The sequence below is a fragment of the Lepidochelys olivacea genome (genome assembly GCF_965140295.1).
Source record: "Lepidochelys olivacea isolate rLepOli2 genome assembly, chromosome: 1".
Lineage (NCBI taxonomy): Eukaryota > Metazoa > Chordata > Testudines > Cheloniidae > Lepidochelys > Lepidochelys olivacea.
Window position 1 is genome coordinate 229,772,267 of NC_140411.1, and position 17,362 is coordinate 229,789,628.

Consider the following 17,362-nt stretch of genomic DNA (forward strand, 5'->3'; position numbering starts at 1 on the left):
GGCATTTCGAAAACTGGAACAGAGTTCTGATAGCACGGATTCCTCTCCCCAAACAGCGATCAGATCCCGTACCTCCCGTTCGGTCCATGCTGGAGCTCTTTTGCGATTCTGGGACTCCATCATGGACACCTGTGCTGATGAGCTCTGCATGGTCACCTGCAGCTTGCCACACTGGCCAAACAGGAAATGAGATTCAAAAGTTCGCGGTTCTTTTCCTGTCTACTTGGCCAGTGCATCTGAGTTGAGAGTGCTGTCCAGAGCGGTCATAATGGAACACTCTGGGATAGCTCCCGGAGGCCAATACCATCGAATTGTGTCCACAGTACCCCAAATTCGAGCCGGCAACGTCGATTTAAGCGCTAATCCACTTGTCAGGGGTGCAGTAAGGAAATCGATTTTAAGAGCCCTTTAAGTCGAAATAAAGGGCTTCATTGTGTGGACGGGTGCAGGTTTACATCGATTTAACGCTGCTAAATTCGACCTAAAGTCCTAGTGTAGACCAGGGCCTAGATGTGCTCTCTCTCTCGTATGTTGGTTCTGCAGATATATAATAAAAATATTATTTTAGGTACTAACGTAAGTCTATATAACTGTATACACATAGGAAGCAGGTCTGTTGTTAATTTTTGTATAGTCACTTTTCAGAGTAGAATGTTTCTTTTAAACAAAAGGACAGTGTTGTACTTAAGACTCTGGACTTGGCCTGAGAGATCTTGGTTCAACTCCCAGGTCTGTCACAGACTTCCTGTGTAACCTTGGACAACCGTCTTAATCTCTCTGGACCTCCTTTCCCAATCTGTAAAATGGACATAATAATTCCTCTTTGCTATCCCTTGTTTGCCTTGTCTATTTAGATTGTAAATTGCTCAGGGCAGAGACTGTTTCTCAATATATGTATATATATATGCACAGTGCAGAGCACAATGAGGCCCTGATCTCACTTAGGACCTCTAGGCACTACTGCAATATGAAGTATTAGTAATATTTCTGTTTCCCCACTTATATAATGGGTACAATACTCATCTACTTCACACGCTATGAATTTGTGTTTGTACAATTACTTGAAGATCTCAAGTGCTACATATGTGCTAAATATTATAACAGGAGGATGTAAATGTGGTGATTTTAAGAGTGTCATTTTTGAAAGGTTATATCAATGGATATATTACCTATAGTAAGCCGAAGAAGAATAGTTGCAGTTTATTACTACAGATATGAACACTTAGTGTAAAATCCTGGCCCCATTGACTATAATGGCAAAATTCCCATTGACTTCAAAAAGCCAGGATTTCACCCTGCAACTTTATTATTTGTCATCTAAGGTGATAATCAAAACACAGAATTTAAGCTCCTTTATAAAATATATGGAAATTGGTGCACTTCTCCATGGAGAGGAAACTTATATAGCATAAATCAATTGAGCTGAATAAAATACATGATTGGGTCATGTTTATTTTATGCATGACTCATACTGCACTTTCCATCTGCAAGCCATAAGGTGCTTACAGTCAGTGCATACTAATGTGAATTCGGGTTTAGGAGGATGTTGATTTTTACTAGAAACAAAATATTGGCTTGGAGAAAAGCACACCAGTGTTTTCAGAAATATTTTCTTTCCCAGCATAAAACACTGTTGTCAGTTCAAGGACACTCATACTCCTACATTTGCAACTCATCAGTTAGTTGCTTTCTGGTCATCATTTTGCGTTTTAGGATGGATTACGGTTCTTGTTTACTTTCTACCATACGTAACACAGGGCGTGTTAACCTAGGAAGACTGGTTTTAAACTGTGGGCACCTCAGTACCTGGGTTACACACAAAAACTGAATGCAGTGGGACTACTGATGAACTCTGAGCATTTGAATAGGTCTTTGCAGGATCTGGACTTGATTTACTTTTCATTATTTATATAGGGGGGTTTGTACTTAAATCAGGTTGGGCAATATTTTTTAAAAAATAAACTAATCTATATCACCTTTTGGTTTTCATGCACCAGCATAATGTTGCAATATATAGATAGATACAGATTATTGGTAGTCTGTATGCATATAGACAGCTTTCAGAGTAGCAGCTATGTTAGTCTGTATTCGCAAAAAGAAAAGGAGGACTTGTGGCACCTTAGAGACTAACAGATGTATTTGAGCATAAGCTTTCGTGAGCTACAGCTCACTTCATCCGATGAAGTGAGCTGTAGCTCATGAAAGCTTATGCTCAAATACATTTGTTAGTCTCTAAGGTGCCACAAGTCCTCCTTTTCTTTTTGTATGCATACAATTATCATATGTAATTTTTTTTTTTTGGTAGGGACCACTACTTTATTATGTTTTTGTAAAGTATCTAGTACATCAGGGGTCCTGATCCATGACTGCATGATTGCCCCTACTGTAATACAAATAATAATAAATAATAGCATATATAGTGTGTGCCTATGTATGGACATGCATATACAAGCACACTAAATAAAGGATATAATTTATAAAATGATAGTGGTCTCAGTCCTGCAACTATCTTTCTTACCAGACTCCTAGCACCTGCGCAGAGACCCTTTGAAGATAATAGGGCTCCACCAGGGTGCAGGAATCTGCCTGTGCACAGCCAATTGCAAGACTTGGACCAGCATCTCTTCAAAATGTTGTGCTAGGAATTACTAGTCTTATTAAATAGATACAATCTCATTTACCTGCTGGTCTATTTTTCAAGAACTCTGAGTTATAGAGTCACTTCTTTTGTGTATAAATGACTGTTAATGGAAAGGCTCAGGGACAAAGCCTAAGGCCTGTGATGCCATCAGCAGCATAGCTTTGTTTTACGTAGTCCTTTATTTCCTAAAACACAAACATATAGAGTGGAGCTTAGCTGCTCTCCCTCCCTCATGTCCTGCTGTTCTGCATCCTCCACACCTGCTGTTCTCTGACTCCTCTAACTCTTTGCCTTTCTCCCTCCCTCCCCCTCAGGTTTTCAGCTTAAGACTGGTGGACAGAGGTTTCAGTAGCGCTTCCCTCGGCCATGCAGAGTTGTAACTCTTAATTTTTAATAAGAAGCTGATGTTGAGAGAGTTCACTGTGTTCCAAATTTAGCTTTTCAATTTAAAAACCTATAAGATGGTATGGCTGCAGGGAATCAGGCTCTAGGACTCCAGCTGATCAGCAGGTGGAGTTTCTTAAAATCAGCTTTTTATATTCTTTAAGATTATCGCAGCTGTTTAGCCAGTCAAAAGCCAGGTTACTTTCTTTAGACATCCGACATATTGATCAATAATGGGGGCTAGCACAAAAGGGGGCTCTGAGTGGAAACATAGCTTCCCCACTTCTTCTAAAGGCTGAGGGGATCTTCCTTTCCTGTCCCTGGCATGAACTTGCAGTGCTCCCTCACAGCTCCCCTTCCTGTGGAAGTCTACTTTAAAAGCTGTCTCTAGCCATTATTATTGACAACAATAACTTGTAACGGATGGATGTGACTATGATGTTCCTAACAGTGGCACAAGAGTGCAAGTACCAACCTCAGGGCAGACTGTTAAAAAACCAGGGCACAAATCCCAAATTGATCATGCGCTCTAAATGCAGATTTCACCAACCAACTGCACCAAGTACAAACTCCTAAGGCACCTTAACAGCCTTAAATGGAATCACAGCCAGTCCCTTTGGATACTCCAGATTGTCTTGCCGCCCAGATGAGTGTATCTCTGTGACTGATGGCCCTTATGACCAAGAATCATAGCAATAGTCAGGTTACTCCTAGTCCCAAAGGACCAGTCACTTACTCCAGGTCAGTTACACCTTAGATCACACACCAAGGATAATGCTTGTAGCAAATCCTATAATAAACTATATGAAGATTTATTAAATAGGAAAAGGAAATGAGAGCGTTATTTACAAGATTAAGGCCATGTCGGCACTACAAATTTTGGTTGATGAAAGTTATGTCGGTATTAAGCCACCACAGTTAATATATCACTAGTATTACTGGCATAGCTATGTCAGTTAGAGGTGTGAGGTATTTTCTACTGACACAATTTATGCTTGTAAAAGCCCTAGTGTAGGTGTAGCTATACTTACAGTGATCAGGAGAACCAGCATAAGCTATACAGATCTGAGCACTTTTATGTCAATTACAACACTAGAGGATTTTGCAGCAAAATCCTCTCTCTGCAGATAAGGCCTAAAACTGTAATCTCTTTGGGGCAGGGACTATCTTTATTATTGTTGTTGTTGTTTGTTATTTATTTTTTATTAATTATTAATTGATTTATTTTATTTTATTTTACTATTACCCTCTAATCCTACTACCACATGAGCAGGCCAGGCCTAACACAATAAGACCCTCATCCCTAATATGGCCTCTGGATAATAACAGTACAAATATTAGACAACAGTAACGTGCAAATCAATGGTTTCAGAGTAGCAGCCGTGTTAGTCTGTATCTGTAAGAAGAAAAGGAGTACTTGTGGCACCTTAGAGACTAACAAATTTATTAAAGCATAAGCTTTCGTGAGCTGTCACGAAAGCTTATGCTCTAATAAATTTGTTAGTCTCTAAGGTGCCACAAGTACTCCTTTTCTTTTTGTGCAAATCAATGTTAAGGTGCTATCCATACACTGTCATATAATATGCTTTTAAGATGAGTAAAGTATCCAGACGTGGTGGTGACCTGAACTTGTTTGATACTGTCGTTATATTTTGTAAATTCTTCTACTGAATCCTCATGGTTGTCTTGCTCTTACATTTTTCACTTTAAAAAAAAAATTATAACTTATATTTATCTAACTATGTTTAAAGATGCAATATCTTTCCTTCCTGTACTCTGAGGTGCTTATGTGTTTTTACATCAAGGCTGCTTGTCACATGAAGCAGTTCTTTCTTTTGGCGATCTCTTTCTTTCCAATGACTCACAAGACTCCATAGTTAAGCAGGCAGACAGGGTGCATAGGCAACCAAAGCTGTGTACACAATAGAACAGGGAGAGCCAAAATGCACCAACTCATGTGACTAAAGCCTGCTGACATATTCCATCAATTAAACAATAAAACAGAGAACATTGAGCTTACAATTTCAAACACTATGGCATCCAGGGTCCATCGTGAGCAGAGTGGGGCTATAGGCCAATGAGTTCAGTTTACAGTGCAACCAGAAGCTCTCAGCCAGTGAAAATGAAAAGCTGCCTTCCCATTATTTCTCACTTATACATCTGCTCTGCTCATTAGCAACAACATCACAGGACCCTCCTCTGGAATTCTTTTTTTTCCCTAATCTCTCTGAGTTGCATTTTCACCAATGAAAATACTAATATAATACCTTTTCATCAAAGGATCTCAACCACTTTACAAAGATGAGTGAGTACCATTATTTCCGTAACCTGAACCATAGAGGGGAGAAACATCATGCCCAAGGCTATGCAGAAGGTCATCGATTGGCTGGGCTTGGAAAAGAACCCCCCAGTCTCTTGGCTTCCACCCAGTCCTATGCCCCACCCACTGGACTTGCGACAAGCTGCTTACACTGATAAAACAATGCTTTCCTCATCCCTCCAAGCTTAATACTCCAAACTCATTTTAAATCCCCCAACTGTCTAGTCTAACTATTAACAATAATAATATTCTCCAGCTACTGCCTTGCAATTTATAACATTCCTATCTCCAACTTACTTTTGTGGCCAAATCTTAGGAAATATTTCACCTCTTCTTGATTCACTTATTCTACCTGCTGCTCTGTCCAAATAGCTCAGGGAGCATCCTGAGCTACACAGCACTGAATCTGACTGTTTCACCCAGCAATAGAGAACAGCAGGCACAAAGGGAGAAGCAAGAAGAGGTCAGAAATGTTCCCTTTATTTTGCAATCAGGGGTTATATAATAGATGCTGTTCCCTGTTTTTTTTAAGCAAAAAACCCTGATTCCTTCATATGCTTGGCCTTTGATGTATAGTACTAGTCTATACTACTAGCATCTGTTTATCTGTCTTTGGCATTTTTCACACACCTATCGCTGTGGCATCCGGACACCAGTATCTAGTACTAATGCAGTACTGCCAGCCCCAAGTGTTCAAAAATCAGGAGTCAGGCCTAAAAAAATCATGCAATTTTTAAAAAAGTGAAACATTTGGGTTTCTTTTTACTTGTCTTCTGGTTTTTGATTCCAGGAGCAGGGGTTTAAGGAAAAAATTAAGACTTACGATTGTGATGGGGATCCCCAGGTACAACCTGGAACTGTGGGACCACTGTGCATCCTTAACTCTCTTGCCTGGGCTGTCTCTCACAAAGCTATGCCAGTGACAAGCAGCAACACCCCACCAGGCACTGTGATCACTCAGCCATCAACATGTGGAGCCCCATACCAGCTGTATTACATGACTGCTCCCTGAGCCACTCATGAATCATACAGAGAGACACCAATCCCCCCAATCCCCAGCCTTGCACCCCAGAAATACACTGTTTTCACACTGCTCAAGGTTCCCTTGGACAGTGTAAACTCATGAATAAGTTCACTATTCTGACAATAGAGTAGTAGATGTGCCCTTGTTAGATGTGACCTGAGCTGAGATTTCCACAAGCATTTCAACCAAAACCACAGTGTTTTAGGTAAAATATAAAACAAATGTATTAACTTCAGAAAGCTAGATTTAGGTGATTATTAAGTAGCAGAGATTAAAGTTGGTTACCTAAGAAACCAAAATAAATTTGCAGTTTAAATTCTAACTTCAACAGACTAAGCAAGATTTGAATCAAATAGTCTCTCACCCCACTGGATGTTACAGGTAGCTTACAGTTTTCAGTGCTCAGACTGACCACCCTTCTAGCCTGGGATCTCTCTCCTTCCAAGTCTTTGTAGTCCAGATGATCATCCAGGTGTTGAGATGGAGGGAGGGGGGAGAGAGATCATGTGATCATGACACAGTCTCTCTTTTTATACTTTCTTCCAGTTGCTAGAAAGATCCCCACTGTGACCTGGGGGCCAGGCAGTCTCCATTACTGACCTGCACTCTCTGGGAGAGTGGATTCTTTTTGATGGGCCATCAACGCCTGTCTAGCTCTCCTTTGTTGCAACCGAAAGACTAGCTGTGGGTGTTTGCCAAACTCACAACATATTTCAGTAACACATATAGCAATACTTCATAACTTCACATATAACGATACAATCCAACAGGATATTAATGTTCAACTGATCAAGACTTTTAAAATGATACCTCACAAGGTACACTTTGTACAAAACGTATCATAATTTATATGACAGTGGTGAATATGGGGTTCCAGGGTGCTACTTTGAGGTATAGAGTGCCACAACGATACAATTGCAAGAGTTGGTAATATTGATTCATAGATTGATAGATTATAAATCAAGAAGAGACCGTTGTAATCATCTAGCCTGACTTGTATAACACAGGCGATAGGACTTCCCTGAATTGATTACTGTTTGAACTAGAGCGTCTCTTTTAGGAAAAAAACATACAATTTTGATTTAAAAATTGCCAGTGACTGAGAATCCATCAAAACCTTGGGTAAATTATTCCAGTGATTAATTACCCTCTCTGTTAAAAATGTTTCTAGTCTGAATTGGTTTAATTTCAACTTCAAGCCACTGGGTCTTGTTCTACCACTCTTGGCTAGTCTGAAAAGCCCTCTATTCTCAAATTTCTGTTTCCTTTGTATCTACTTTGATCAAGGCACCCTTTAACCTTATCTTTCTTGATCTTTCTTAAAATAAGAAGACTAATAATTGGGCCTATCAATTTACTTTAATTGTGAACTCAGCTGTAAAAAGTATGTGAAAGTTCATAAAATGTCACAATAACTATAATAACACATGTTGATGGGAAAAGACATAAAAAGGAGACAAAAAGACTGAATTAGTCTAAACACAAAGGCTTCTGATATAACTCAAGGACTGTGTTAAGATCACGTTGGTAAACATGAAATATGGCTCAGGAAATCAGTGAACCAAAATAGGTGTGTCGGCAACTAGGCCTAATTGATGGACAAAATAATGAGGGGATGGGCTATTCCACTCACTATGCTCTTTGTGGGTCCTTAAAGAAAGAGACTTTGGCGGGGAAAGAAAAAAGAACAGTATGGAGGTTACTGGAGCGAGCTTCACCATCATCGCTGCCATCCCCACCATTTCTTGGGACCCCAAGCCTTAGTCCTCCTGATCCTGAGGGATGTCCTGACCAGAGCAGGCCAGAGATAGGGATCCAGCTGACATCACCACTCCTACCCAAACACCACCTGAGATGAAATGGGATCAGACTTTAACAACAGTGGCTCCAGTTCATCATGACTAACTTCTTCTCTTTTCCCCAAAAGGAGAATTATTGCTGTCTTTGATACCATCTAAGAAACTGTCAAAAAAGGGGTGGGGGGCTTTTTGAAAACTCTTTCCAGCTAAAAGGAAAGGGATCAAGGGATGCTGTTAAAACAAAAGCCTTATGTAATACTTTACATTTCAAATGGTACTGTTTTTCCTTCTTTTCTTTATCTTTAATAAAACGGATGTTTAATGAGGTGTGTGCCATGGTACTAAGCATGCTGAGGTCTCTTAAGGTCTGGGGTTTGGTATACACTGTTAAATGTCAGATAGTGACTGGGTTATGTTAAAATCTTTGGCCCATATATTCCATCTAATCCCGTGGTCTCCAACCTTTTTATACATAAGATCACTTTTTGAATTTAAGTGCAACCCAGGATCTGCCCTGCCCCACTCGCTCTAGGCCCTCCCCCCGTTCGCTGCCCCCCCACACTCACTTTCACCAGATTGGGGCGGGGTTGGGGAGGGGGTGTGGGTTCTGGGCTGGGGCCGAAGGTTTTGGAGTGTGGAATGGAGCTCTGGGCTGAGCCTGGGGCAGGGGTTGGGGTGCAGGAGGGTGTGCAGGGTGCAGGCTCCGGGAGGGAGTTTGGGTGAGGGAGAGGGCTCCGGGCTGGGGCAGTGTGTTGGGGTGCAGGAGGGGGTTTGGGGTGCTGGCTCCAGAAAGGGGGGCAGGGCTGGGGCAGGGAGTATGGGATGCTGGCTCCAGCAGGGGGCTCAGAGCTAGGGGTTGGGGTGCGGTGCCAAGTGATCCAAATCCCTCTGTATCAGTGACCTGCTCTCTTCATTATTTACCACTCCCTCAATCTTTATTTCATCTGTAAAATTTATCAGTTGTGATTTTTTTTTCTTCTAGGTCATTGATAAAAATGTTAAATAGAATACCAACAAAAACAGGTCCCCTTTGGACCACACTAAAAACACAGCTGCTCAATGATGATGCCTTGTTTGGTTACATTTGGAGATCCAGCCATTTAATGTGTGCCATAAGTTGATTTTGTATCATTCTAGTTTCTTAATCAAAATGTCATGAGTTACCAAGTCAAATACCTTACAGAACTGTAAGTATATCACATTAACACTGTTACCTTTGTCAACCAAATATGTAATCTCATAAAAAAATCAAGTTAGTTTGACAGGGTTTATTTTCCATAAACCCATGTTGATTGGCTTTAATTTTATTACCTTCCTTTTTCTTTGTCAATAGAGTCCCGAATCAGCCACTCTATTATCTTTCCTGGGATCGAAGGCAGACTGAAAGGCTGGTCGTCCTGCTTACCCTTGGCACATTAGCCTTTTTCCAGTCCTCTGGAACTTTCCCAGTGTTCCAAGACTTACTGAAAATCAACATTAATAGTCCACAGAACTCTTGATCAGCCTTAGGTCACTCAAGTTGAACTCACCTTTTGCGTGTGAGCGTGTGAGAGAGAGATTTGGTGGTCTGTAGAAGACACCAACTACTTCCCCATCTTGTGCTTTATCTATTAGAACATTTATCTATCCACATTCAAGAACATTTGCTTCTAAGTTGTCGGTGATAAGTAGTAATTTTTTTCACATAGTGTGCCATTCCCCTCTCTCCTTTTCTGCACTCCATCCTTCCAAAATAGATTTAACCCATTGATTTTTAACATTCTAGTCATGCCAATCATCCCATCCGGTTCCAGTAATACCAGCTAGATAAAATTTATGCTCACAACTGAGCAACTCCAGTTCCTCTTGTTTATTATCCAGGCTACTAACATTGGTGAATAAGCAATAAAAGAATTTCTTTTCTTCATGCCCTTTGGTGTCACAGCTAATGTAGTACTAACTTTAGATATACTGCCATGGAAGACAGGATAGGGTGTACTGCAGCACTCTAGGTACCAGGCATAGGGTCTACTCCCATTGACATAAATGGTAAAATTCACTTTGGGGCAGATCCTCAACAACAGTCAAAGAATGCTCAGCATAACTGATGGGGTAGAACAAACATGGATTTAAGACAACTTTTTACTCCTCCAATCTTGGGGCTGGTGTGGGCTGGACCAGCCTTGGACATAAATTAAAGCAGCCTTTTTATGGCGGCTGTCAGGTGGACTGCCGAGGAACTGGGTAGGTGAACGAGCTTGCAGAAAATCAAGCAGACTTCCATCAGAGTTGATGGACATTTCAATTTCCACAAATCTGCAAATTCTGATAAAAAACATTTTGTAAAATTTTTTCCGACTGGCTCTGTTATCTAACCCAATTTGTGAACTACTGCATCTTCTAATGCATTGGTTTTCAACCTGTACTCTGTGGTTCTCTGGGGGTCCGCAGACTGTGTCTATAATTTCCAATGGAGTCTGCACCTCCATTAAAAAATGTTTAGGGGTCTGCAAATGAAAAAAGGTTAAGAACCACTGTTCTAATGGGATGAACCTAGGTGTTGCTTGTAAGTATTTAAAAGTAAAAATGATTGATTTATTTTTAGAGCAGTTAAGGAATTAAAAAAATTAATCATGATTAATCATGCGATTAATCACATTCTTAAACAATAACTTAACTTAAATAACATTTATTTAAATATTTTTGGGTGTTTTCTACATTTTCAAATATATTGATTTCAACTACAACACAGAATACAAAGTGTACAGTGCTCACTTTATATTTATTTTTATTACAAATATTTTCGCAGAAAAACCAAAAGAAATATATTCATCTAATACAAGTACTGTAGTGCAATCTCTTTATCATGAAAGTTGAAGTTACAAATGTAGAATTATGTACAAAAAGAACTGTATTCAAAAAATAAAACAATGTAAAACTTTAGAGTCTACAAGTCCATGCAGTCTTACTTCAGCCAATCGCTCAGATAAAAAAGTTTGGTTACAATTTGCAGGAGATAATGTTGCTCGCTTCTTGTTTACAATGTCACCTGAAAGTGAGAACAGGAGTTTGCTTGGCACTGTTTTAGCCAGTGTCACAAAATATTTATGTGCCAGATGCACTAAAGATTCATATGTCCCTTCATGCCTCAATCACCATTCCAGAGGACATGCATCCATGCTGATGATGGGTTTTACTCTATAACAATCTAAAGCACAGCAGACTGACGTATGTTCATTTTCATCATCTGAGTCAGATGCCACCAGCAGCTTGATTTTCATATTTTTGGTGGTTTGGGTTTTGTAGTTTCCTCATTGGAGTGTTTCTCTTTTAAGACTTCCAAAAGCATGCTCCACACCCATCCCGATCAGATTTTGGACGGCACTTCAGGTTCTTAAACCTTGGGTTGAGTGCTGTAGCTATTTTTAGAAATCTCACATTGGTACCTTCTTTGTGTTTTGTCAGTTCTGCTGTGAAAGTGTTCTTAAAATGAACAACATGCACTGGGTCATCATCCAAGACTGCTATAACATGAAATATATGATAGAATATGAGTAAAACAGAACAGGAGATATACAATTCTCCCCCAAAGAGTTCAGTCACAAATTTAATTAACACGCTATTTTTTTAACGAGCATCATCAGCATGGAAGCATGTCCTCTGGAATGGTGGCCGAAGCATGAAGGGGCATACAAATGTTTAGCATATCTGGCACATAAATATCTTGCAACACCGGCTACAAAAGTGCAATGTGAACTCCTGTTCTCACTTTCAGGTGACGTAAATAAGAAGCAGGCAGCATTATTTCCCGTAAAAGTAAACAAACTTGTCTGTCTTAGCGATTGGCTGAACAAGAAGTAGGACTGAGTGGACTTGTAGGCTCTAAAGTTTTACCTTGTTTTGTTTTTGAGTGCAGTTATGTAACAAAAAAATCTACATTTGTAAGTTAGACTTTCACAATAAAGAGACTGCACTACAGTACTTGTACGAGGTGAATTGAAAAATACTATTTCTTTTGTTTATCATTTTACAGTGGAAATATTTGTAATAAAAAATAATAATATAAAGTGAGCACTGTACATTTTGTATTTTGTGTTGTAATAGAAATCAATATATTTAAAAATGTAGAAAAATATCCAAAAATATTTAATAAATTTCAATTGGTATTCTATTGTTTAACAGTGCGATTAATCACAATTAATTTTTTGAGATAATCGCATGAGTTAACTGCAACTGATCGACAGCCCTATTTATTTTAAATTGTTTTAACTCCCCTAGTTCTTCCAGACATACTGAAATAGCCCAGTTTTCTGACAGCATTCCACTGCCTGAGACATGGCCTCTTACATTACAAAGTTTGGTGTGAATAGCCAACCAAGCACTCCCTTTGGCTCACCTCTACTTCGTGCTGTAGAATATAAAGGGTATACATAATTCACACTATTTAATGTACACATAGCTAAATAAAAGGATAGCATATTTTAAAATTTCTTATGTGAAATGTGTTTTTCCATGCAACAGTTGCAGTGGCAGTAAGACAGTTTTGTTTTCGCATTGTATTACTCTAAACCAGTGATCACCAACCACTTGATCGTGATCGACTGGTTGATCCTAGAGGATCTCCCCGTCGACCGCAATATCCGGTGGTGCAGCGTGACTGCCTCTAAAGCAGACTCCCTGCTTACCCCAGCCCCACACTGCTCCCAGAAGTGGCCAGCCCAGCCCCATGGCCCTGAGGGAGGGGGAGCTGGGGTCTCCCTCTGCACGCTGCTCCTGCCTGCGAGCACCACCCCCACAGCTCCCATTGGCCAAGAGAGCTGTGGGGGCAGTGCATGCAGAGAGGGGCAGCGCACGGAACCACATGCCTCCTGCGCCCCCTCCCAACCAGGGGCCGCAGGGGCACATTGGTCTCTTCCGGGAGCAGTGTGGGGCTGGGATAGGCAGGGAGTCTGCCTTAGCCTCACTGCACCTGCTGCTGACTGGGAGCTGCCAGAGGTAAGTGCTACCCAGCACGAGGCTGCACCCCAACCCCCATCCCTGAGCCATCTCCAAGAGCCAACACCCCATAGTTCCTCCTGCATCCAAACAATCTTCCCCAGCCCTGACCCCCCTCCCAGAGCCAGCACCATGTATCCCCTCCTGTACCCCAACACACTGCCCCAGCCCAGAGCCCCCTCCTGCATCCAAACTCCCTGCCCCAGGCTCAGCCCAGAGCCCCCTCCTACACTGCAAACCCCTCGGCCCCAACCCAGAGCCGACACCCCCTCCCGAATACCAACCCCTTACCCCAGCTCAGTGAAAGTGAGTGAGGGTGGGGGAGAGCAAGCAACGGGGGGGGGGGGAGATGGAGTGAATAGGGCAGTGCCTTGAGGAAGGGGCAGGGTAGATCCTGGGTTGCCCTTAGATTCAAAAAGTGATCTTGGTTGGAGGTTGGAGACTACTGCTCTAAACCATTTTCTCTGTTGCAAAGCCATTTTGCAAGTACAGATTTAAGCAGATAAGGGTGAGATGATATTGACACCTAACTATGACATTGCATCTTATTAAACAGGTAATTCTCTAATGGATCAATGAAAACAAAACGATGACAAGTTGTGGTCAACAGTCCTTGAATGTGCTGATGGTTGTGTTCTTATTGCTCTTGTCAGCAGGTAATGTTTCTTCCAGAAATTTATTTTTATGTCAGCTGGGCGAGGGGATAAATGGGTTAAAACTTCATCAAACCCAAGTGCCTACAAAACTAATGGTACCATAGGTAATGCTATGAGTTGAAAAAAAAGCACTGTGCAACTTAAACTTAGCTGTGCATTTGGTGACTGGAAGCTAAAACAAGAATACTAAAATAGCAATACTATTTCATTTAGGAAAGGAACACTAATAGGACACAGACAAGATAAGCAGACTCAACATTTGACATTCAACTTGAATAATCATTTTCTTTACTATTTTAATTCTGAATAGGCTATCAGCTCCTTAAAATGAAGGATTCACACCATATAAATCAAACAATTCTGCCAAATGATCCACGTACGGCAGACCTAGGAAGCAAGGTTGTATCATGTGCATTTTCACATTGGACAAAAGAGGATGTGTGTTTATGTGTACGGCTCATGTTATCTTCACGCTATGCCTGTTCATAGTCTTCTGCTGCTATAGTTAAGTTTACAAAAGAGTTCCAATTAGAAGTAGTACTTTTCACAGGCTCATAACTTTCAGAAGCTCACCAGTTTTCTGAAATTTTCCATGTTTGTAATTCTGTCTGAAGGTGATTTATTCTCAGGAAGTTTAAGCAGAATCCCATCCCAGAATTTTTTTCCTAGTTCCATGAGGGAGTAAAATGACATCCATCCCATTTTAAAATACTCTAATTGCACTTTTGTCATGAGGAATACAGCAGATACATTTGAAACTTGGAATGGATTAATTGAGGATGAATAATAACAACTAGCTCTTTTTATATAATGATTTTCATTCATATTTCTTAATGTGCTTGATGAAGTTAGAGGAGCATTAGTATCCCTATTTTAGAGGTGGAGAAACTGAAGCACAAAGTTGAATGACTTACTCACGTTTACACAGATAGCGGCAGAGTCAAATAATCTAAAGGCAGGAAATGTGGGCAAAATCGGGTTGAATTTATTGTTCAGGCAGGCTGATAACCTTTAATTACATGATCATAACTTATCCCAACTACATGTGCCCAGCTATATTATAGGAAAAAAATATATCATCATCTATCTCAGAAACAGCATGTCATCGTAGTAATAAATACTATTTCATATGCATATGCACAGGGGATAGAGTTAAATTTGCACCATCAGCCATAATGTTCATATTTACTGGCTTTTGAGAATTTTACTTTTCAACGTTAATGTTATACCTTGACTGTTCATATCAATATCTATCCTCAAACCAAAACAAAGCTGAGCCATTTTTATGTGTCACACAAACATCTATCCTCGAACCAAAACAAAGCTGTTAGGTCTGAATTTAATATGTTTAGGCTTTTCAGCCCTGACACTGTCTCTTTGGGGAGAGGTGAAATGCTGTCTGTAAAGAAAAATGTCTTTGCTTTGATCCTGTTTACATAGGACTTCTACATATTATATAAATCATTGATAAATACCAGGCACTATTCTAGCATTTTATTTTATTTGTTTATGCATGTATACCTTATCCTGTAATAGATCCTTTATTATTTTTTTGACATTTCTTATTAGCACATAGGGTGCATGACGCTATGCTGCAGGATAGGTGTTTACAATGATAATGGCAGCTTTAATTTATGTACCCCAGGTAGGATTGTCAAAAGCTTTCGGTGCTGGCCTAACTCTATGCCTGCTGAAGTCAGTGAGAGTTTTACGTTGGGAATGATGTTAACCAGTGTTAAGTACCTTTGAAAATTCTATCCCCAGCCTTTATAAAGCATTAACACAACTGAGAGTGTTTTCTTGGCCTCCTTTCACATAAACAGCAAGTTTCCTAAAACAATGGAGGCATGTTAATTTTGTAGCAGCATCACAGTAACAAAGGTCCATAGTAACTTTGCTGATAACCATAGTAATTACACGGTAACTTGTGTTTATCTATGTAATCAACTCAGATATATGTACAATGTATGTCCCGTATGCCCCAGATTCTGTAAAGGGAGACGACTGGCTTTACATAATTTGAATGAAAGAACTACAGGATGCTGCTTTTTATTGCAATTATACTAATTTCATACTTGAAAAAAGTAGAATTGGAAAGTATAAAAACAAGGATATTTGAAGATCATATCTAATAATCATTAAGAGCATAGTGTCTGATCACAACCACAAGGCACAGATTACAAAGGCTGGGATGACAATGAGCTGATAAGTCCCAGATGTACAGTGCAGCACTTTTGGGGACATTGTTTTGGAGAGCCAGGCAGGCAGGGAAGCAGCAACAGTGGGGTAGAGGAACAGCTGGATAGCTCAAATAAGATGATGGGGTTGGTAGAAGAACCAGAATAGTAGAGACCTGCATTGAGCAGCTTCAGCTGTGTTGGCTGGCCTCAGAAAGGAGATGCAGCTCCCTGCCTGCAGTCAGAAAGGTGTCTGAGTAGGTGGAAATAAGAATGAAAAGGAGCGCCTACGGTGAGGACAGGCAGGCTAGAGCTCTGTTAGAAAAGGCAGTAACAGAATAGGAACGTTGCAACTAGGGCAGGTCAGGAATTTTTTAACAAACATTTTTTTGTCAGAAAATGCCAGTTTGTCAAAATTGAAACTTTTGGATGAAACATAATGGTTTTGATGAAACAAAAGGTTTCTCAGCTCCAGGACAGAAGAGAATGACCCACCCCAGAATAGCCAATTGCCCACTGCTTAGAGCACTCTCCTAGGACCCAGGTTGTAGGCTTTGCTCTGCCTGATTTGGCCTAGTGGTTAGCCCAGTGGTCAGGCAGAGCAGGCCTTTGAACCTGGCTTTTCCGTATCCCAGGTGAGTGCCCTAATGGGAGGTGTTGGGTCATCCCTGAACTAGAGACTGATTAAGCCACACATTATTGATGAATTATTCCTGTGCTAGGCTCCAGCCAATCCACAAGGCCAAAGCCACTCCGGTGACTCTCAGGGCAGGTATATAAGTCTCAAAGGAGAAACAGCAGATCAGTTTGCTCAGCGTCACTTCATGGCTTGGGACTCATCCCTGCCTGATAGTGCTAACAGACTCCATAAGCCTTAGCCTGCTCCAGCCTAGCTCTTGCTCCAACCCTGCTCTGATTCTTGATTCCAGCTCTGACCCCCCTGGCTTCGACCACTGGCCCAACTGCCACAGCTCTGACCACTAAGCCTGACCATCCCCAACATAGTTTCTGATACTCAAGCACTGGGCTAGTGGCTCTTTGGAGGGGGGACAGGGACTTTGTTATTTTTATGAAAATTTTGAAAGGTCTTGGTTTCATTCTAATGTGGAATGAAAACAAATTTAGAAACCTTGACATTTTCCACAAAAATGGAATTTGTGTAGGCCAGCTCTAATGGCAACCCTCTGACCAATATGATTGAACTGGGACGATTAAGACTGTGATGGAGAGCAAGAAGAGACAAAATGGTAGGACTTTTTGGTACTCACTAGTTCGATGTGGCTGTACCAATAACTCACAATAAAGGGAGCCATGCATGCATGCTACAAAGAATATCTGCCCTGTCTGCTTTAACTCCTAAGCATATAGTTTGATTTAATTCAACTGA

The 17,362-nt window shown here is 40.7% G+C and overlaps 1 protein-coding gene across 8 annotated transcripts in view; it reads left to right on the plus strand.

Moving 5' to 3' along the window:
* SHISAL1 (shisa like 1) overlaps positions 1 to 17,362 on the plus strand; it is a 313,432-nt gene that overhangs the window by 217,076 nt on the left and 78,994 nt on the right. For all 8 annotated transcript variants that reach the window (XM_084643260.1, XM_084643259.1, XM_084643261.1 and 5 more), the window contains one exon: positions 13,699 to 13,798. In XM_084643260.1, the coding sequence (XP_084499386.1) occupies positions 13,732 to 13,798 (67 nt within the window). In that variant the 5' untranslated portion in view covers positions 13,699 to 13,731. The remainder of the gene's footprint in view (positions 1 to 13,698; positions 13,799 to 17,362) is intronic.